We start from the raw sequence: 23,904 nt of genomic DNA on the forward strand, positions 1-23,904 counted from the left end.
ACTGTCTATAGGAGATGATTTCATAGGAATCTACCATCCCAAGAGAGTTGAGTAAGGTTTCTGTATTGTTTAACAGAAACCTACGTATACTGGTATCCAGTACAGTGTTTCAATTTCAAATATTTCCTGCAACTGTAAATATATGGGGTATTATGAAAAAAAACTCAGTTTGCATGTTCTGTAATGTACTCTTAAATCAAAGATAATACTGTGGAGCATTTATAAAATTTCCAAATGAATACTAAATACTATTACTATAAACCTGAAGTACTTTACATACATGGTCTACATTCATGGTCATCTAAGGATGTGTGTAACAAAGTACCAAAATTTGCTTATGCTTTATGATAACACCATCAGGCAGTCATACCAGACTTCACATGGAAGTGGTTAAACTGTGAGCAGGAAGTCACCTTTGGTGAGGTCATATCAATGTCAACAATCATAAAGAAGTACAAACACTTCAAGTACCTTATCACTTCAAAATAGACCATCATTACTCTGCTCCTGTTGAGTACATCCACGAAGCTGTAGGAGTCTCATAAAAGGGACCCTAGAGCTATATCATAATAACAATCACGAAGCAAATTTTTACATCCAGTGTTTTATCATAAGTTTTCCGAGCTAAGAAACTGCATCAAATGATGATACAGTGAAAAATGAGAGAATGAAGATATGTTTTTGTAATAAAAAAAAAATTAGCAGCTGTATTGGAAAAAAAAAGTCATGTAGCTAATAACAATGCCACTGCCATATTTTTAACAATGGACAAAAAAAAAAATGGAAGAATTTTTAGGTGCTGTAATCTCACAGCACACACTATTTCAAAAATTAACTAACCTGTCTATCTTACATTCTCAAGGAGGTAATTGGGATACACTCTAGTAGTAACAAGAATGGGAGTAACATGAACATTAATAAAAATATAATTAATTTCAGTGATAATAGTTTTGCCAATGAAACAATTTCAGAATCTTACTATATATAAAGGCATCCACAAAACATCCATAAAATATAAATCTCATTCATGAAATATTCACTCATGAGAATTACTTAATTAACATGAACAAATCTGAAGTGATGATATTTATAACTAAACCACGTCAACATCTCAATGATCCAAATGCACTATGGCAAATGGCCCCAAGATAAGGGGCTCTAAAATATGAGATCATAGTCTCTAGTTCAGGCTCAATGGCAAAGCTGCACCAGAGAAATCTAAAAAAAAAAAAAAATATGTATTATAATTTTAGGTTTTCTTTCCCTGTTAGCAATGACTGGTTTTATTGCTGGTTCCTATGTCATTTGATGCTTCTGATACATGCAGTTCTAATGAAAAATATCATTTATAAAGTACTTCAAGGTACCATAAATGGGTTTAAAAAGATAAAATCTGATGTAAGTGCAGAAAACATGTGAAACATTTTATAATTCAAGATTCACCCTGCTTGAAAGTACAGATACATTTCTGAAAATATGTTTGATATGCAGAATCTCAGTAAGCAAAATCTGTTTTTCCATAGATGCGTATTAAAAAAATCCACTCTATTCTACTCCAGTAACACCCCAAGCCATTATTACCACCTTTTTCAGTAAGCATCCCTTAAATTTTGTCAATATCACCTGTGATAAGGTAGCAGTAAGTGAATAAGATTCTGGGAGTGATGTAGAAAACCCTTGTCCACTTTCATTGACCTCCCAGTAACCCTCACTAAACCCTATCCCACTCTACCTTAAGCCCTTATCACCATTTTTTTTTAATATCAAATCAATTACATCACAACAAAGTGTGGTATATTAGTGGTAAGCTTACTGTTTACGGTAGTCCATCCAAAATCACTACTCACAGACTGGAAAATTTTTTTGTCATAAACTTGGTTTTCAATTGCTCAACTTGCACTGTTCTGATTTATAAAAGATTTCCTATGTACATATATACACATGTACATAATTCATACTGCCTACCCTTACTCATTTCCGGTCGCCACCCCGCCACACATGAAATGACAACCCCCTCCCCCCCACATGTGTGTGAGGTAGCACTGGGAAAAGACAACAAAGGCCACATTTGTTCACACTCAGTCTTTAGCTGTCATGTATAATGCAACGAAACCACAGCTCCCTTCCACATCCAGGCCCCACAAAACTTTCCATGGTTTACCCCAGATGCTTCACATGCCCTGGTTCAATCCATTGACAGCACATCAACCCCGGTATACACTGTTCCAATTCACTCTATTCCTTGCACGCCTTTCACCCTCCTGCATGTTCAGGCCCTGATCACTCTAAATCTTTTTCACTCCATCTTTCCACCTCCAATTTGGTTTCCCACTTCTCGTTTCCTCCACCTCTTGCAACCTTATAACACTGTTGGAACTACTATTCCTTCAAACATACCCATTTTTGCTATCCGAGATAACATTCTCTCCTTCCACACATTCTTCATTGCTCCCAGAACCTTCACCCCCTTTCCTCACCCTGACTCACTTCTGCTTCCATGGTTCCATCCACTGCTAAATCCACTCCCAGACATCTAAAACTATTCATTTGCTCCAATTTTCCTCCATTTAAACTCAAATCCCAACTAACTTATCCCTCACTCTCAACTTTCTCATTTCACACACTTTTCCAAATTCGGTCATCAACCTCAGCAGTTTCTCACATGAATCAGCACTAGAGCTGTATTAGCAACAAACAACAAATGACTCACTTACCAGGCCCTCTCATCCACAACAGACTGTATACTCGTTCCTCTCTCTAAAACTCTTGCATTCACCTCCCTAACCACCCCATCCATAAACAAATTAAACAACCATGGGGACATCACACAACCCTGCAGCAGACCAACATTCACTGGGAACCAATCACTCTCTTCTCTTCCTACCTGTACTTATGCCTTACATCTTGGTAAAATCTTTTCACTACTTCTAGCAACTTACCTCCCACACCATATACTCTTTAAAACTTTCCACAAAGCATCTTTATCAACCCTATCGTATGCCTTCTCCAGATCCATAGATGCTACAGCCAAATCCATTTGTTTTTCTAAGAATTTCTCACATTCTTCACCACTTCTGAAACCACACTGCTCTTCTTCAATCTGATGATCTGTACATGCTTTCACCCTCTAAATCAATATCCTCCCATATAATTTCCCAGGAATACTCAACAAACTTATGCCTCTGTAGATTGAACACTCACCTTTATCCCCTTTGCCTTTGTACAATGGCACTATGCATGCATTCTGCCAATCCTTAGGCACTTCACCATGGTCCATACATACACTGAATATCCTAACCAACCAATCAACAACACAGTCACCCCCTTTTATAAGAAATTCCAATGCAATACCATCCAAACCTGCCGCCTTGCAGGATTTCATCTTCCACAAAGTTTTCACTACCTCTTCTCTCTTTACTAAACCACCCACAAACACACATATATATATTCCTACGAATCCACAGGGAAAATGAAACGTGTTATCGTGTTTCATTTTCCCCGTGGATTCATAGGAATATCTTGATCATGTGCAAAATTGTGATCCTTTCCAACACACACACACACACACATATATATATATATATATATATATATATATATATATATATATATATATATATATATATATATATATATATATATTTTTTTATTTTTTATTATACTTTGTCGCTGTCTCCCGCGTTTGCGAGGTAGCGCAAGGAAACAGACGAAAGAAATGGCCCACCCCCCCCCTATACACATGTATATACATACGTCCACACACGCAAATATACATACCTACACAGCTTTCCATGGTTTACCCCAGACGCTTCACATGCCCTGCTTCAATCCACTGACAGCACGTCAACCCCGGTATACCACATCGCTCCAATTCACTCTATTCCTTGCCCTCCTTTCACCCTCCTGCATGTTCAGGCCCCGATCACACAAAATCTTTTTCACTCCATCTTTCCACCTCCAATTTGGTCTCCCTCTTCTCCTTGTTCCCTCCACCTCCGACACATATATCCTCTTGGTCAATCTTTCCTCACTCATCCTCTCCATGTGCCCAAACCACTTCAAAACACCCTCTTCTGCTCTCTCAACCACGCTCTTTTTATTTCCACACATCTCTCTTACCCTTACGTTACTCACTCGATCAAACCACCTCACACCACACATTGTCCTCAAACATCTCATTTCCAGCACATCCATCCTCCTGCGCACAACTCTATCCATAGCCCACGCCTCGCAACCATACAACATTGTTGGAACCACTATTCCTTCAAACATACCCATTTTTGCTTTCCGAGATAATGTTCTCGACTTCCACACATTCTTCAAGGCCCCCAGGATTTTCGCCCCCTCCCCCACCCTATGATCCACTTCCGCTTCCATGGTTCCATCCGCTGCCAGATCCACTCCCAGATATCTAAAACACTTCACTTCCTCCAGTTTTTCTCCATTCAAACTCACCTCCCAATTGACTTGACCCTCAACCCTACTGTACCTAATAACCTTGCTCTTATTCACATTTACTCTTAACTCTCTTCTTCCACACACTTTTCCAAACTCAGTCACCAGCTTCTGCAGTTTCTCACATGAATCAGCCACCAGCGCTGTATCATCAGCGAACAACAACTGACTCACTTCCCAAGCTCTCTCATCCCCAACAGACTTCATACTTGCCCCTCTTTCCAAAACTCTTGCATTCACCTCCCTAACAACCCCATCCATAAACAAATTAAACAACCATGGAGACATCACACACCCCTGCCGCAAACCTACATTCACTGAGAACCAATCACTTTCCTCTCTTCCTACACGTACACATGCCTTACATCCTCGATAAAAACTTTTCACTGCTTCTAACAACTTGCCTCCCACACCATATATTCTTAATACCTTCCACAGAGCATCTCTATCAACTCTATCATATGCCTTCTCCAGATCCATAAATGCTACATACAAATCCATTTGCTTTTCTAAGTATTTCTCACATACATTCTTCAAAGCAAACACCTGATCCACACATCCTCTACCACTTCTGAAACCACACTGCTCTTCCCCAATCTGATGCTCTGTACATGCCTTCACCCTCTCAATCAATACCCTCCCATATAATTTACCAGGAATACTCAACAAACTTATACCTCTGTAATTTGAGCACTCACTCTTATCCCCTTTGCCTTTGTACAATGGCACTATGCACGCATTCTGCCAATCCTCAGGCACCTCACCATGAGTCATACATACATTAAATAACCTTACCAACCAGTCAACAATACAGTCACCCCCTTTTTTAATAAATTCCACTGCAATACCATCCAAACCTGCTGCCTTGCCGGCTTTCATCTACCACAAAGCTTTATATATATATATATATTTTTTTTTTGCCGCTGTCTCCCGCGTTTGCGAGGTAGCACAAGGAAACAGACGAAAGAAATGGCTCAACCCACCCCCATACACATGTATATACATACGTCCACACATGCAAATATACATACCTACACAGCTTTCCATGGTTTACCCCAGACGCTTCACATGCCCCGATTCAATCCACTGACAGCACGGCAACCCTGGTATAGCACATCGCTCCAATTCACTCTATTCCTTGCCCTCCTTTCACCCTCCTGCATGTTCAGGCCCCGATCACACAAAATTTTTTTCACTCCATCTTTCCACCTCCAATTTGGTCTCCCTCTTCTCCTCGTTCCCTCCACCTCCGACACATATATCCTCTTGGTCAATCTTTCCTCACTCATTCTCTCCATGTGCCCAAACCATTTCAAAACACCCTCTTCTGCTCTCTCAACCACGCTCTTTTTATTTCCACACATCTCTCTTACCCTTACGTTACTTACTCGATCAAACCACCTCACACCACACATTGTCCTCAAACATCTCATTTCCAGAACATCCATCCTCCTGCGCACAACTCTATCCATAGCCCACGCCTCGCAACCATACAACATTGTTGGAACCACTATTCCTTCAAACATACCCATTTTTGCTTTCCGAGATAATGTTCTCGACTTCCACACATTCTTCAAGGCTCCCAGAATTTTCGCCCCCTCCCCCACCCTATGATCCACTTCCGCTTCCATGGTTCCATCTGCTGCCAGATCCACTCCCAGATATCTAAAACACTTCACTTCCTCCAGTTTTTCTCCATTCAAACTCACCTCCCAATTGACTTGACCCTCATCCCTATTGTACCTAATAACCTTGCTCTTATTCACATTTACTCTTAACTTTCTTCTTTCACACACTTTACCAAACTCAAGTCACCACCTTCTGCAGTTTCTCACATGAATCAGCCACCAGCGCTCTCAATCAATACCCTCACATATGATTTACCAGGAATACTCAACAAACTTATACCTCTGTAATTTGAGCACTCACTCTTATCCCCTTTGCCTTTGTACAATGGCACTATGCAAGCATTCCGCCAATCCTCAGGCACCTTACCATGAATCATACATACATTAAATAACCTTACCAACCAGTCAACAATACAGTCACCCCCCTTTTTAATAACTTCCACTGCAATACCATCCAAACCCGCTGCCTTGCCGGCTTTCATCTTCCGCAAAGCTTTTACTACCTCTTCTCTGTTTACCAAATCATTTTCCCCAACCTTCTCACTTTGCACACCACCTTGACCAAAACACCCTATATCTGCCACTCTATCATCAAACACATTCAACAAACCTTCAAAATACTCCATCTCCTCACATCACCACTACTTGTTATCACCTCCCCATTAGCCCTCTTCACTGAAGTTCCCATTTGTTCCCTCGTCTTATGCACTTTATTTACCTCCTTCCAAAACATCTTTTTATTCTCCCTAAAATTTAATGATACTCTCTCACCCCAACTCTCATTTGCCCTCTTTTTCACCTCTTGCACCTTTCTCTTGACCTCCTGCCTCTTTCTTTTATACATCTCCCAGTCATTTGCATTATTTCCCTGCAAAAATCGTCCAAATGCCCCTCTCTTCTCTTTCACTAATAATCTTACTTCTTCATCTCACCACTCACTACCCTTTCTAATCTGCCCACCTCCCACGCTTCTCATGCCACGAGCATCTTTTGCGCAAGCCATCACTGCTTCCCTAAATACATCCAATTCCTCCCCCACTCCCCTTACATTCTTTGTTCTCACCTTTTTCCATTCTGTACTCAGTCTCTCCTGGTACTTCCTCACACAAGTCTCCTTCCCAAGCTCACTTACGCTCACCACTCTTTTCACCCCAACATTCTCTCTTCTTTTCTGAAAACCTCTACAAATCTTCACCTTCGCCTCCACAAGATAATGATCAGACATCCCTCCAGTTGCACCTCTCAGTACATTAACATCCAAAAGTCTCTTTCGCGCGCCTATCAATTAACACGTAATCCAATAACGATATCTAGCCATCTCTCCTACTTACATACGTATACTTATATATATATATATATATATATATATATATATATATATATATATATATATATATATATATATATTTTTTTTTTTTTTTTTTTTTTTTTTTTATACTTTGTCGCTGTCTCCCGCGTTTGCGAGGTAGCGCAAGGAAACAGACGAAAGAAATGGCCCAACCCCCCCCATACACATGTACATACACACGTCCACACACACAAATATACATACCTACACAGCTTTCCATGGTTTACCCCGGACGCTTCAAATGCCTTGATTCAATCCACTGACAGCACGTCAACCCCTGTATACCACATCGCTCCAATTCACTCTATTCCTTGCCCTCCTTTCACCCTCCTGCATGTTCAGGCCCCGATCACACAAAATCTTTTTCACTCCATCTTTCCACCTCCAATTTGGTCTCCCTCTTCTCCTCGTTCCCTCCACCTCCGACACATATATCCTCTTGGTCAATCTTTCCTCACTCATTCTCTCCATGTGCCCAAACCATTTTAAAACACCCTCTTCTGCTCTCTCAACCACGCTCTTTTTATTTCCACACATCTCTCTTACCCTTACGTTACTTACTCGATCAAACCACCTCACACCACACATTATCCTCAAACATCTCATTTCCAGCACATCCATCCTCCTGCGCACAACTCTATCCATAGCCCACGCCTCGCAACCATACAACATTGTTGGAACTACTATTCCTTCAAACATACCCATTTTTGCTTTCCGGGACAATGTTCTCGACTTCCACACATTTTTCAAGGCTCCCAAAATTTTCGCCCCCTCCCCCACCCTATGATCCACTTCCGCTTCCATGGTTCCATCCGCTGACAGATCCACTCCCAGATATCTAAAACACTTCACTTCCTCCAGTTTTTCACCATTCAAACTCACCTCCCAATTGACTTGACCCTCAACCCTACTGTACCTAATAACCTTGCTCTTATTCACATTTACTCTTAACTTTCTTCTTCCACACACTTTACCAAACTCCGTCACCAGCTTCTGCAGTTTCTCACATGAATCCGCCACCAGCGCTGTATCATCAGCGAACAACAACTGACTCACTTCCCAAGCTCTCTGATCCCCAACAGACTTCATACTTGCCCCTCTTTCCAAGACTCTTGCATTTACCTCCCTAACAACCCCATCCATAAACAAATTAAACAACCATGGAGACATCACACACCCCTGCCGCAAACCTACATTCACTGAGAACCAATCACTTTCCTCTCTTCCTACACGTACACATGCCTTACATCCTCGATAAAAACTTTTCACTGCTTCTAACAACTTGCCTCCCACACCATATATTCTTAATACCTTCCACAGAGCATCTCTATCAACTCTATCATATGCCTTCTCCAGATCCATAAATGCTACATACAAATCCATTTGCTTTTCTAAGTATTTCTCACATACATTCTTCAAAGCAAACACCTGATCCACACATCCTCTACCACTTCTGAAACCACACTGCTCTTCCCCAATCTGATGCTCTGTACATGCCTTCACCCTCTCAATCAATACCCTCCCATATAATTTACCAGGAATACTCAACAAACTTATATATATATATATATATATATATATATATATATCTTTAAACCAGGTATTCCCAATCACCAATCCTTTTTCAGCACATAAATTTACAAGCTCTTCACCATTTCCATTTACAACACTGAACACCCCATGTACACCAATTATTCCCTCAACTGCCACATTACTCATCTTTGCATTCAAATCACCCATCACTATAACCCGGTCTCGTGCATCAAAACTAGTAACACACTCACTCAGCTGCTCCCAAAACACTTGCCTCTCATGATCTTTCTTCTTATGCCCAGGTGCATATGCACCAATAATCACCCATCTCTCTCCATCAACTTTCAGTTTTACCCATATCAATCTAGAGTTTACTTTCTTACACTCTATCACATACTCCCACCACTCCTGTTTCAGGAGTAGTGCTACTCCTTCCCTTGCTCTTGTCCTCTCACTAACCCCTGACTTTACTCCCGACATTCCCAAACCACTCTTCCCCTTTACCCTTTAGCTTCGTTTCACTCAGAGCCATAACATCCAGGTTCCTTTCCTCAAACATACTACCTATCTCTCCTCTTTTCTCATCTTGGTTACATCCACACACATTTAAACACCCCAATCTGAGCCTTCGAGGAGGATGAGCCCTCCCCGTGTGACTCCTTCTGTTTCCCCTTTTAGAAAGTTAAAGTACAAGGAGGGGAGGGTTTCCAGACCTCCGCTCCTTTAGTCGCCTTCTACGACATGTGAGGAATGCATGGGAAGTATTCTTTCTCCCCTATCCCCAGATATATATATATATATATATATATATATATATATATATATATATATATATATACTTTTTTTTTTTATACTAATCGCCATTTCCTGCATTAGTGAGGTAGCGTTAAGAACAGAGGATGAGGACTGGGCCTTTGAGGGAATATCCTCACCTGGCCCCCTTCACTGTTTCTTCTTTTGGAAAACAAAAGAGAGGGGAGGATTTCCAGCCTCCCGCTCCCTCCCCTTTTAGTCGCCTTCTACGACACGCAGGGAATACGTGGGAAGTATTCTATCTCCCCTATCCCCAGGGATATATATATATATATATATATATATACATATATATATATATATATATATATATATATATATATATATATATATATATATATATATATATACACACACGCATACACGTACATATACATACACACATATATACATATATATATATATATATATATAGATAGTGGTTCCAACAATGTTGTATGGTTGCGAGGCGTGGACTATGGATAGAGTTGTGCGCAGGAGGATGGATGTTCTGGAAATGAGATGTTTGAGGACAATGTGTGGTGTGAGGTGGTTTGATCGAGTAAGTAACGTAAGGGTAAGAGAGATGTGTGGAAATAAAAAGAGCGTGGTTGAGAGAGCAGAAGAGGGTGTTTTGAAATGGTTTGGTCACATGGAGAGAATGAGTGAGGAAAGATTGACCAAGAGGATACATGTGTCGGAGGTGGAGGGAACGAGGAGAAGAGGGAGACCAAATTGGAGGTGGAAAGATGGAGTGAAAAAGATTTTGTGTGATCGGGGCCTGAACATGCAGGAGGGTGAAAGGAGGGCAAGGAATAGAGTGAATTGGAGCGATGTGGTATACCGGGGTTGACTTGCTGTCAGTGGATTGAATCAGGGCATGTGAAGCATCTGGGGTAAACCATGGAAAGCTGTGTAGGTATGTATATTTGTGTGTGTGGACGTATGTATATACATGTGTATGGGGGTGGGTTGGGCCATTTCTTTCGTCTGTTTCCTTGCGCTACCTCGCAAACGCGGGAGACAGCGACAAAAAAAAAAAAAATATATATATATATATATATATATATATATATATATATATATATATATATTTATTCAATATTATACTTAATCGCCATTTCCTGCATCAGCAAGGTAGCGCCAGGAAACAAAGAATGGCCCATCCACTCATATACACATAAACATACATATACATATGCATACATAGCCATACACATATATACACATGTACATATACTTGCTTGCCTTCATCCATTCTCTGTGCCACACCACCTCAGGAAATAGCATTGCAAGGTAATGCCAGGGAAACAGACAAAAAAGGCCACATTCGTTCACATTCAGTCTCTAGCTGTCATGTGTAATGGACTGAAACCACAACTCCCCATTCATTCCTAATTAGTTTACATTGTTATTATTTCTACGTCTCTGTACTACTTGTTCCTCTACAACAATTGATCCAGCAATGATGTCATATACAATACGATTATGTTGGAATGAGAAGAATGTGAAGCAAATTGGGAAAAGAAAAGTGAGAGAAAAGTTCTTCACCACTGATCGAATGACCGCACGACACAACCTGTGAGAGAGAAAAAGATTAATCACATGATGCCTACTTATGTATCAAAATATGTATCAAACTATAACATATTTGGCTTCTTTAATGATATTCAGTAAGGTACCCTATTCAATTAAGGTAAAACAGCTAGAAGAGAATCTTCTACTTATGCATTATAGGACTACTTCCACTGCATTGTGAGGTAGCTATAGCATAGCTTTTGCAAAATACTAAATGCAACACATTTTATACACTCCTAAATACTCACATCCCTCACATACATTGTTCTAAGCTTTATCCTTTTACCTCATGTTTAGTCTTTTCCTATACCTAATCTTATTCAATTAACTCGCAAATATTCTCTTAATTTTTAGCTACACTTCAGTTATTTCCACATTCCTATAATAAACAAACTCACTCTACAATGCAGCTGACAGTGATTACACCTTTCCCATCTAGCTTTGTCTCTTCGATGTATATCAACTGACTGTTATATTTCTCTCTTGTCTCTCCCCTGATGATGTGATTATTACACGAAAGTGCACTTGGGAACCTTTCGTGTTTCATTTTCCGCGTGGACTCATAGGAATATCTTGATCATGCGCAAAAGAATACTTCCCACATATTCCCTGCGTGTCGTAGAAGGCGACTAAAAGGGGAGGGAGCGGGGGGCTGGAAATCCTCCCCTCTCGTTTTTTTTAATTTTCCAAAAGAAGGAACAGAGAATTGGGCCAGATGAGGGTATTCCCTCAAAGGCCCAGTCCTCTGTTCTTAACGCTACCTCGCTAATGCGGGAAATGGCGAATAGTTTGAAAGAAAAAGAAGAATATATATTATCATTATTATTATTATTTTGCTTTGTCGCTGTCTCCCGTGTTAGCGAGGTAGCGCAACAGAGGAAAGAATGGCCCAATCCACCCACATACACATGTATATACATACACGTCCACACATGCAAATATACATACCTATACATCTCAATGTATATGTATATACACACACACAGATATATACATATATACTTTTTTTTTTTTAAACCATTCGCCATTTCCCGCCTTAGCGAGGTAGCGTTAAGAACAGAGGACTGGGCCTTTGAGGGAATATCCTCACCTGGCCCCCTTCTCTGTTCCTTCTTTTGGAGAGAAAAAAAAAAAGAAAAAAAAAAAAAAAGAGAAGGGAGGAACGAAGGCCCCATTCGTTCATACTCAGTCTCTAGCTGTCATGTAATAATGCACCGAAACCACAGCTCCCTTTCCACATCCAAGACCAACAGAACTTTCCATGGTTTACCCCCAGATGCTTCACATGCCGTGGTTCAATCGATTGACAGCACTTCGACCCCAGTATACCACATCGTTCCAATTCACTCTATTCCTTGAACGCCTTTCACCCTCCTGCATGTTCAGGCCCTGATCACTCAAAATCTTTTTCACTCCATCTTTTCACCTCCAATTTGGTCTCCCACTTCTCGTTCCCTTCACCTCTGACACATATATCCTCTTGGTCAATCTTTCCTCACTCATTCTCTCCATGTGACCAAACCATTTCAAAACACCCTCTTCTGCTCTCTCAACCACACTCTTTTTATTATCACACATCTCTCTTACCCTATTATCACTTACTCGATCAAACCACCTCACACCACATATTGTCCTCAAACATCTCATTTTCAGCACATCCACCCTCCTGCGCACAACTCTATCCATAGCCCATGCCTCGCAACCATACAACATTGTTGGAACCACTATTCCTTCAAACATACCCATTTTTGCTTTCCGAGATAATGTTCTCGACTTCCACACATTCTTCAACGCTCCCAGAATTTTTGCCCCCTCCCCCACCCTATGATTCACTTCTGCTTCCATGGTTCCATCCGCTGCCAAATCCACTCCCAGATATCTAAAACACTTCACTTCCTCCAGTTTTTCTCCATTCAAACTTACCTCCCAAATGACTTGACCCTTAACCCTACTGTACCTAATAATCTTGCTCTTATTCACATTTACTCTCAGCTTTCTTCTTTCACACACTTTACCAAACTCAGTTACCAGCTTCTGCAGTTTCTCACATGAATCAGCCACTAGCGCTGTATCATCAGCGAACAACAACTGACTCACTTCCCAAGCTCTCTCATACTATTCGCCATTTCCCGCATTAGCAAGGTAGCATTAGGAACAGAGGACTGGGCATTTGAGGGAATATCCTCACCTGGACACCTTCTCTGTTCCTTCCTTTGGAAAATAATAAAAAAAAAAACGAGAGGGGAGGATTTCCAGCCACCCGCTCCCTCCCCTTTTAGTCGCCTTCTACGACACGCAGGGAATACGTGGGAAGTATTCTTTCTCCCCTATCCCCAGGGATAATATATATATATATATATATATATATATATATATATATATATATATATATATATATATATATATATATCTTTCTTTCTTTCATACTATTCGCCATTTCCCGCAATAGCGAGGTAGCGTTAAGAACAGAGGACTGGGCCTTTGAGGGAATATTCTCACCTGACCCACTTCTCTGTTACTTCTTTTGGAAAAAAAAAAAAAAAGAAAAATGAGAGTTAAGAGTAAATGTGAATAAGAGCAAGGTTATTAGGTACAGTAGGGTTGAGGGTCAAGTCAATTGGGAGGTAAGTTTGAATGGAGAAAAACTGGAGGAAGTGAATTGTTTTAGATATCTGGGAGTGGATCTGTCAGCGGATGGAACCATGGAAGCGGAAGTGGATCATAGGGTGGGGGAGGGGGCGAAAATTTTGGGAGCCTTGAAAAATGTGTGGAAGTCGAGAACATTATCTCGGAAAGCAAAAATGGGTATGTTTGAAGGAATAGTGGTTCCAACAATGTTGTATGGTTGCGAGGCGTGGGCTATGGATAGAGTTGTGCGCAGGAGGATGGATGTGCTGGAAATGAGATGTTTGAGGACAATGTGTGGTGTGAGGTGGTTTGATCGAGTAAGTAACGTAAGGGTAAGAGAGATGTGTGGAAATAAAAAGAGCGTGGTTGAGAGAGCAGAAGAGGGTGTTTTGAAATGGTTTGGGCACATGGAGAGAATGAGTGAGGAAAGATTGACCAAGAGGATATATGTGTCGGAGGTGGAGGGAACGAGGAGAAGAGGGAGACCAAATTGGAGGTGGAAAGATGGAGTGAAAAAGATTTTGTGTGATCGGGGCCTGAACATGCAGGAGGGTGTAAGGAGGGCAAGGAATAGAGTGAATTGGAGCGATGTGGTATACAGGGGTTGACGTGCTGTCAGTGGAGTGAATCAAGGCATGTGAGGCGTCTGGGGTGGACCATGGAAAGCTGTGTAGGTATGTATACACGTGTGTGGACATGTGTATGTACATGTGTATGGGGGGGGGGTTGGGCCATTTCTTTCGTCTGTTTCCTTGCGCTACCTCGCAGACGCGGGAGACAGCGACAAAGTATAAAAAAAAAAAAAAAAAAAAAAAAAATATATATATATATATATATATATATATATTTTTTTATACTAATCGCCATTTCCCGCATTAGTGAGGTAGCGTTAAGAACAGAGGATGAGGACTGGGCCTTTGAGGGAATATCCTCACCTGGCCCCCTTCACTGTTTCTTCTTTTGGAAAAAAAAAGAGGGGAGGATTTCCAGCCTCCCGCTCCCTCCCCTTTTAGTTGCCTTCTACGACACGCAGGGAATACGTGGGAAGTATTCTATCTCCCCTATCCCCAGGGATATATATATATATATATATATATATATATATATATATATATATATATATACACACATGTATACACGTACATATACATACACATACATATATAGACATGTACATATTCATACTTGCTCACCTTCATCCATTCCTGGCACCATCCCATCCCACACAAAACAGCATTGCTACCCCATGTCAGCAAGGTAGCTCCAAGATAGACAAAAAAAAAGGCCACATTTGCTCACACAGTCTCTAGCTGTCATGTGTAATGAATCGAAACCATAGCTCCCTCTCCATATCCTGGACCACAGACGTTTCCATGGTTTACCCTGAATGTTTCACATGCCCAAGTCCAGTCCATAGATAGCATGTTGACCCCAGTATACCACATTGTTCCAATTCACTCTATTTCATGCACACTTTTCACCCTCCTGCATGTTCAGGCCCTGATCGCTCAAAATCTTATTCACTACATCCTTCCACCTCCAATTTGGTCTCCCACTTCTTGTTCCCTCCATCTCTGACACATATCCTCTTTGTCAACCTATCCTCATTCCTTCTATACGTCCAAACCATTTCAATACACCCTCTTCTGCTCTCTTAACCACACTTTTTATTACCACACATCTCTCTTACCCTTTCATTACTTACTTGATCAAACCACCTTACACCACATATTGTCCTCAAACATTTAATTTCCAACACATCCACCCTCCTCCATACAATCCTATCTATATCAACACATAATTACAATTTCATCAATACTCTTCTGAAAAACAAGTGCATCACATGTGGAGAAAAAGCAAATTCATTTCTCCATCTCAGCCCTACCCCAAGTCTGTGGCAGGGTAGATCAAAGCCTGGTCTGCAGCAGTTGGTGCTACCCACTCACACCTTACGACTCGCAAGCCTACCACCTTTTTGCCTGGTGTAGCACCTCCTACCCCTCCAGAACCACGGTGTAGACAAAGAGCCTGTTGACAATGTATCAATACACATGTAAAATCTTTTAATACCTACTTGCCACTCCCTCTTTACTAAGGTAGTATCAGGAAGAAATGAACAATGAACATTTGCACTTATATAAATTTACAAGAAGTATTTATGATTCCCTTACTATAAGATAGAAAGTACCATTAACATGTCTCCTATGTTTCTTATGAGGTGACCAACAGGCATAGGAGACAGGGCTGGAAACCACCCCCTCATGTATACCACTTTCTGAGAACAGGAAAAGGAGGAGGCAAAGATGTAACCAGGAAGAAAAGGGGGGAAAGATAGGAGCTATGTTTGGAGAGAGAAACTTGGGTATTCTGGCTCAGAGCAAGAGCTGAAGGGTAGGGATGAAGTGGTTTGGGAATCCTCGGTGGTTAAAGACATAGTGAGAAGAAAATACCACAAGAAATGGTAGCTCCTTTGATGAAGAATGAGCTGGGGGATTATGGTAAAGAATGTAAGTAAGTGAGTTTCAGACATGCATAATAGAAAAAAAGATCATGAGTGGTGAGTAATCATAAGTGTGTTTCCTGTGAGTTATAAAGGGAGTGAAGAAGAAAGGACTGTATTTTGGGAGGAGCTAAGTTAGAGCTTTGGCAGTTTTGATGCAAGAGATCAAATCTTGATGGTAGCTTGGTGGCGTGGCATGGCATCCTTGGTGTAAATGGAGAACAGCTTCTCAAGTTGTGTGCTGGGAGAGGAATGGTGATAGAGAAAACATGGTTCAAAATAAGATGCAGCTGTAATCTTACATAGGTGAATGTGGTTGGTATCACTGGGAGTTATTGAATGCATAGGAGAGGCTGATGGATGTGGATGTACTGAAAGAGGTAAAAGGCGGAATGTCTAATTATATCTTGCTGGAGGCAAAAGTGAAATTTGGTGGTGGGTTCAGGAATCAGGAAATAACATATGTTTGACAAACTGTGAAAGAATATGAGCTTGGAAAGTGGCCTGTGTTTACATACCAGGAGAAACTACATACCTGGAGAAACTAAGTGAAGAATGGCAAGGGAGAACATAAATGGAAATACAAGAGTGGAAGAAAAGAGGAGTTTTTAGGGAGATGTTATTTCAGTGTGCAGGTGGTATGCTGAATATGAAAGGGCAGTGAATGATGAAATGAGGATCTTATACTGCTATGAAATGAGAAAAAGGAAATTTAACTTCACATCCTCTCCAAGAAGCTTCTTATCTACCGTCTTGTTATTTATTTATTTATCATACGCAGTTGCTGTTTCCTGTGTCAGCGAGGTAGCGCCAGGAAACGGACGAAGAATGGCCCATCCACTCATATACACATACATATACATAAATGCCCATATACATACATATACATACATAAAAACATATACACACACACACACACACACAGACATATACACATGTACATATTCCTACTCGCTTGCCTTCATTCATTTCTGGCTCTACTCCACCACACAGGAAACAACATCGCTACCTCCCACTTCAGTGAGGTAGTGCCAGGAAAACAGACAAAAAGGCCAGATTCGTTAACACTCAGTCTCTAGCTGTCATGTGTACTGCACCGAAATCACAGCTCCTTATCCACATCCAGGCCCCATAGACCTTTCTATGGTTTACCCCAGACACTTCACATGCCCTGGTTCAATCCATTGCCAGCACGTCATCCCTTGCCTCTCATGATCTTTCTTCTCATGCCCAGGTGCATAAGCACCAATAATCACCCCTCTCTCTCTATCCACTTTCAGTTTTACCCATATCAATCTAGAGTTTACTTTCTTACACTCTATCACATACTCCAACAACTCCTGTTTCAGGAGTAGTGCTACTCCTTCCTTTGCTCTCATCCTCTCACCAACACCTGACTTTACTCCCAAAACATTCCTTAACCACTCTTCCTGTTTACCCTTGAGCTTCGTCTCACTCAGAGCCAAAACATCCAGGTTCCTCTCCTCAAACATATTACCTATCTCTCCTTTTTTCTCATCTTGGTTACATCCACACACATTTAGAAACTCCAATCTGAGCCTTTGAGGAGTATAAGCACTCCCTGCGTGCCTCCTTCTTCTGTTTCCCCTTTTAGAATGTTAAAATACAAGGAAGGGAGGGTTTCCAGCCCCCCCCCCCCCCCCCCCTCCTGTCCCCTTTAGTCACCTCCTACAACACGTGGGGAATGCATGGGAAGTATTTCTTATTCATCATATTTCAAGAATTTCATGGGATCAAACACAAACAGCCCCCAAAACTTCCAGATTCCTCTCCTCAAACATACAACCTATCTCTCCTTTTTTCTCATCTTGGTTACATCCACACACATATAGAAACCCCAATCTGAGCCTTCGAGGAGGATGAGCACTTCCAGCATGACTCCTTCTTCTGTTTCCCCTTTTCAAAAAGTTAAAATACAAAGAAGGGAGGGTTTCTAGCCCCCCTGCTTCTGTCCCCTTTAGTCGCCTTCTACAACACGTGGGGAATATTTTTTTTTTTCATACTATTCGCCATTTCCCGCGATAGCGAGGTAGCATTAAGAACAGAGGACTGGGCCTTTGAGGGAATATCTTCACCTGGCCCCTTTCTCTGTTCCTTCTTTTGGAAAATTAAAAAAAAACGAGAGGGGAGGATTTCCAGCCCCCCGCTCCCTTCCCTTTTAGTCGCCTTCTACGACACGCAGGGAATACGTGGGAAGTATTCTTTCTCCCCTATCCCCAGGGATAACGTGGGGAATATGTGGGAAGTATTTCTTATTCATCATATTTCAAGAATTTCATGGGATCAAACACAAACTGCCCCAAAACATATATTTTACAATATACATGAAAGGTTGAGATTGTATGTGTGAATAAGTTCATTGTTCATTTGTTGCTCACACTACCTTGCTAAAACGAGGACAATAAAGTATAATGAAAATAATTATAATGTCTCTTGTGCATAAAAATATAACTTTAGGAGAAGCTGTATTCACATCTGAAATATCTTAAGTAACTGAGACCAAACACCTTATATTTGATTTAATACTGATAACATGTGCAGGTTACTATGCATTAACTAATGGTAAAGAGGCATTTAAAGTTAAACCATTATTTTTCCTCTATGAAAATCAATTTGATTGTAACTGCAAAAGAAGCTATGGGCAATGGACAGCTTAATCGTTCTTTAACTCTGCATAATCCAAAAAATGGCAGAAAAAATATACATAATATGAATACAGACACACTTTACTTGAGAAAGGCTATTCCTTCTTTAACTATTTATCATTTAAAACATATGGGAGTAAAAATGGCTACATTTCTATCATTCTAACTTGCTGACTACACTTACATATTAATTTTAATTGCACCTTATCACATTTCATAATTAAATTCATCCTTCCTTTCCATCACATAATGGGTAAAAGTGAATTTAGAACATTCTTTTTTTCATACATGCCATTCCCGCATTAGCGAGGTAGCATCAAGAACAGAGAACTGACCCTTGGAGGAAACAATCCTCACTTGTCCCCCTTCTACGTTCCTTCTTTTGAAAAAGTAAAAACTAGAGGGGAAGACTTCCAGCCCCTGCTCCCATCCCTTTTAGTCACCTTCTAAGGCATGCAGGGAATAAGGGGGAAAGTGAAAACTTTAAAGATTCTTTAAGCAAATGTCAAAAAATGTCCTCTAACCATGAAAGAAAATGTAACTACAAGGAACATAAAACACACTGAAACAACTACAAAACACTGCAAAAAAACAGAGTAAATTATCAACTTTTTGGCTGATCCCAGGAAGTAGTGGAGGTGAAGGCAGAGACATTTACAAAGCAAATCTCTGGATGTCCCGCTTGCTATTTCAAAGCAACTGCTGCAGACATCCCACTTGCTATTTCAAGGCTACTGTCACTGTCGCTGAGTTTACATTTTCCTTCCCAACACTTTATATTTGATCTATCAATTTACTGAAACCTAATACAATTTTCATATCATGTATTACAATGAAATCATAACACTTGAGTGAGAGAGGATAAGTTCACTATCACTTGGAACTTATTATCAAGGTCATTTTCTTTCATACAATTTAATGTATTACAATCCTTAGCAACTTATAGTTACCACAGCAAACCCTCAGGTGTGATTTAAAAAAGTTTAAATCAACAAATGGAACAATCACCCTCTGTGCAAGTCAACTGTCCAAAAAAGTTAAGTCGAGGCAGAGCTTTGTTAAGAGCTTTCATTAAATTTCAACTTAGCCACTGAAAACTAACCAATTAAATATTACAATGCAAATGCATGCCATTTTGGCCAATCATGAGAGGAAGTTCAAGCTGGTGGTGTCTAAGACATTTACCCCACTACACACTGGATGCAGGAAAAATGAACTGTGTGGTGCACAGCCACAAGAGTGTGAATTTTAACTCTGAATTATTGAAATTTGGGTAGTAAAAAGTACGTCTTGTAGGAACAAATTCAGACCTCGTGGAGCACTATAAACAAGGGTCAGGTGTATTGTCATCATATCTAGTGCAGGGACAGTACAGATTTTCAGTGTAATTTGTTCCATTCATCATAACCTATATTTTCATATCTTCCTTCTTCTCTCTGTCGATGCTCCACCTTTGCTAAGCAACTCTTTCATACAGGTTTGTATGTTGCTTTTCATAATACCTTAATTTGTTCCAGACCTTGATCTTAGTTCTTTGTTTCTCCATCCATAAGTGTTTGTTTCAGATGGGATGAAAATCTCAATGCCTACCCAATTTACACTTATGATACCTGTCATAAAAGTAATATACTTCTATCTCCTTTATCGCAGCAGGGTGCAGAAATTTGCATCTATTTCATAATATGTTCCATAAACTACAACTCACCTTTTATTAATAAAGATTTTAAGGTATGAAAACAACTCACCTCAAACACACAGGTGCCAATTCGATGAATAAGCTCCAACACCATGAGTTCTGATGTCATTTCCATTGCCTTTCTGAAGTCAGCCATGATATCTGTACGCAAGTTTTCAAAGTCAAACATTTCAACATCACTCCTGAGAAAACAAAATCTAATGTAGCTTTATATGCTCCAACTCAGTAAAATTATAATGCTCTTGCACAAGAACTTTAACAGAAAAAAATAGGATTTTTGGATGGGATGTGTTGAATGCAAACTGCTGTCAAAGTAAGATGATTTGTGTAAGACACTAGAGATGCATAATAGGAGTAGAACACCTGTGGTGAGTCTTGATTTGGACTAGATACATTTAATGTTATGTTAATCATAAAAAAAGAAGGAAAGTTGAGTTTGTTAAGGCTCTACGAGTGGGTCAATTTCAGCAATGCTTTCATAAAGGATGTGTGAGAGACAGGAATAGGAAAAAATATCAAAAGTACATAAGAGCATATATATGAGTATCATGGGAAGCAGCAATTAAGTATAATAATAATCAACATATATATACATATACACACACATACACAGACATACATATATATACATGTACATATTCTTACTTGTTTGTCTTTATCCATTCCCAGTACTACCCCGCCCCACAGGAAACACCATCGCCACCCCTTGTATCACCGAGGTAGTGCCAGGAAAACAGACAAAAAAAGGCCACATTTGTTCACACTGCCTCTAGCTGTCATGTGTAATGCACCAAAATCACATCTCCTTATCCACATCCAGGCCCCACAGATCTTTCCATGGTTTACCCAAGATGTTTCACATACCCTGGTTCAGTTCACTGACAGCATGTTGACCCTGGTATACCAAATTGTTCCAATTCACTCTATTCCTTGCCATAAAATATGGTGCTTTAATACCCTAATTTGTTGTTCCATTATCCTCAAAAAACTTGGGTTGACCTATATATAAGGCATATCATAAATTAATGATTTCTTGACCAGAAATCAAGGGTCGTCCTATACATGAGGTAGACTTATAGATAAGTATATACAGTATGTATGAAAAAAATATTTTATTAATTTTCTTTTCAAGGCTCTGGTCACAGAGAAAAGACCACATAAGGGCTAGGCCTTACTTGAGATATATAAAGGTTAATAAAAGGAAAACAGAAGAGACAAGGAATAGTATTTACCACTTTTGGAGAAAGTGAAATACCTGTCTTAAAATGTGAATTTCATGTTACTTTTATGTGAACTTTCAACACCTGAATAGGACTCCCAGTTTCTTACAGTCAGACTTGGCTATTTCCATAATGTGGGGTTTTCAAGATAGAGTGGATGTTACAGTAATATCAAGTACATTACTGGGGATAGGGGATTAAGAATACTTCCCACGTATTCCCTGCGTGTCGTAGAAGGCGACTAAAAGGGGAGGGAGCGGGGGGCTGGAAATCCTCCCCTCTCATTTTTTTTTTTTTTTTTAATTTTCCAAAAGAAGGAACAGAGGGGGCCAGGTGAGGATATTCCAAAAAAGGCCCAGTCCTCTGTTCTTAACGCTACCTCGTTAACACGGGAAATGGCGAATAGTTTAAAAAAAAAAAAAAAAAAAAAAAAAAAAATTACTGAGTCACGAGGTGGAATTACAGAATTGTCAAAGGAGAGAGGAAAGTTGTGAGGAACTTACTAAAGGGAGATTGGTAGAAACAAAGTACTGGAGACAATAAACTTAACCAAATTTTGTCTATCCCACTGAGATATTGTGTGGAAGTTTGAGATGATTGAGGAAGTTGTGTCAAGATGAGATGCAGATCATGTGAGGGAAGAGAGAAGAAAGAGCAGAGCTGAAGGATGTGGAAGAATACAGTGTTAAGTGGTCAGTGTATGAGTGCATTTGATTATATGTGAAGGAAAGGAAAGCTTTGGTAAGAAGGATAAAAAGTGTAATAGACAGGACAGAACCTAGTGGGACACCACTGTTGATGGAGAAAGTGGCAGAGGCTGATCCCATCAACAACTACTAAGACAGATTGGCCAGAGAGGAAGCTTGATATGAGGAAGCAAAGTTCAAGAGAGTAACCAAAAGAGGGGGACTTAAAGAGGAGACCCCAATATCTCATCCTGTCAATAGCTTTGGGTATGTTAAGGGCAACAACATAAGATTCCCTAAAATCTTTCAATGATGAAGACCAGACATTAGTAAGACAGGAAAGAGTATCACCCGTGAATCTCGCCTTATAGAAGCCAAACCAGTGATCAAAGAGAAGATGGTAAATTCGGGAAGTCTGAGGATACTGGAGTTTAGGATGGATTCAAAGACTTTGGAAATTCTATATGCCAAATCACTAAGGAAATAGTTAGAGGGGTTAGAACGGTCACCCTTCTTAGGAAAGGGATGTATTAATGCATGCTTCCAAGAACGATAAAACAGAACAGACAAGCAAGCTAGGTGCAAGTTCATAAGCAAACTCTCAGTACACAGGGATGGATGACACCAGGCCATAAGCCTTGCCTGTGTCCAGAGTGAAAAGTGTTTTTTGAGAGTTAGAAGAAAGATTATGGGAAGGAAAATACGATTAGTAAGAGGAGCATCAGGGGGTGAAAGAATGTTAAAGTCATCCAAGGAAGAATTAAAGGAGAGACTGTAACCTAAAAGAGTAGCTTTGCTAAGGGAGAGACAATTACAGTATCATCAGAATGGAAAAGTGATGGAAAGTTAAGCAACAGAAATTGTTTGTGACACCCTTAGCTAAAGACTAGATAGACCTAGCAGTGGATCATGAGGAGAGGTGGCAGCAGAAAAAGGCATACATGATACTGATAGGCAGATAAGGTACATTAATATATCAGTGTAAGCACAATGCAACTCAATGATATCATGATAGATAATCAACACTTAAAAGATTTCAAATGTGTTTTGGTTGTAACATTAGTCTCCAAAATACTGCTTAAACTGTAGTAAATTAGGTACTCAGATAATGTGGCTAGCACCAATGTTAATGTATAAGAAAAATTTCTTGTCAAATATACTCTGATGCATCTAC

At 40.1% G+C, this 23,904-nt stretch overlaps 1 protein-coding gene across 3 annotated transcripts in view; it reads right to left on the bottom strand.

Moving 5' to 3' along the window:
• Positions 1–10,815: 10,815 nt before the first annotated feature.
• Positions 10,816–23,904, bottom strand: part of LOC139765609 (protein FAM8A1-like) — a 35,337-nt gene continuing 22,248 nt past the window's right edge. For 2 of the 3 annotated variants that reach the window (XM_071693261.1, XM_071693259.1), the window contains 3 exons: positions 20,874–21,006; positions 15,848–15,990; positions 10,816–11,335 (listed from right to left, as the gene is read on the bottom strand). In XM_071693261.1, coding sequence (XP_071549362.1) covers positions 11,155–11,335; positions 15,848–15,990; positions 20,874–21,006 — 457 coding nt within the window. In that variant the 3' untranslated portion in view covers positions 10,816–11,154. The remainder of the gene's footprint in view (positions 11,336–15,847; positions 15,991–20,873; positions 21,007–23,904) is intronic. The other variant, XM_071693260.1, reaches the window with a different exon arrangement.

This window comes from Panulirus ornatus, chromosome 55 (genome assembly GCF_036320965.1).
Source record: "Panulirus ornatus isolate Po-2019 chromosome 55, ASM3632096v1, whole genome shotgun sequence".
NCBI lineage: Eukaryota > Metazoa > Arthropoda > Malacostraca > Decapoda > Palinuridae > Panulirus > Panulirus ornatus.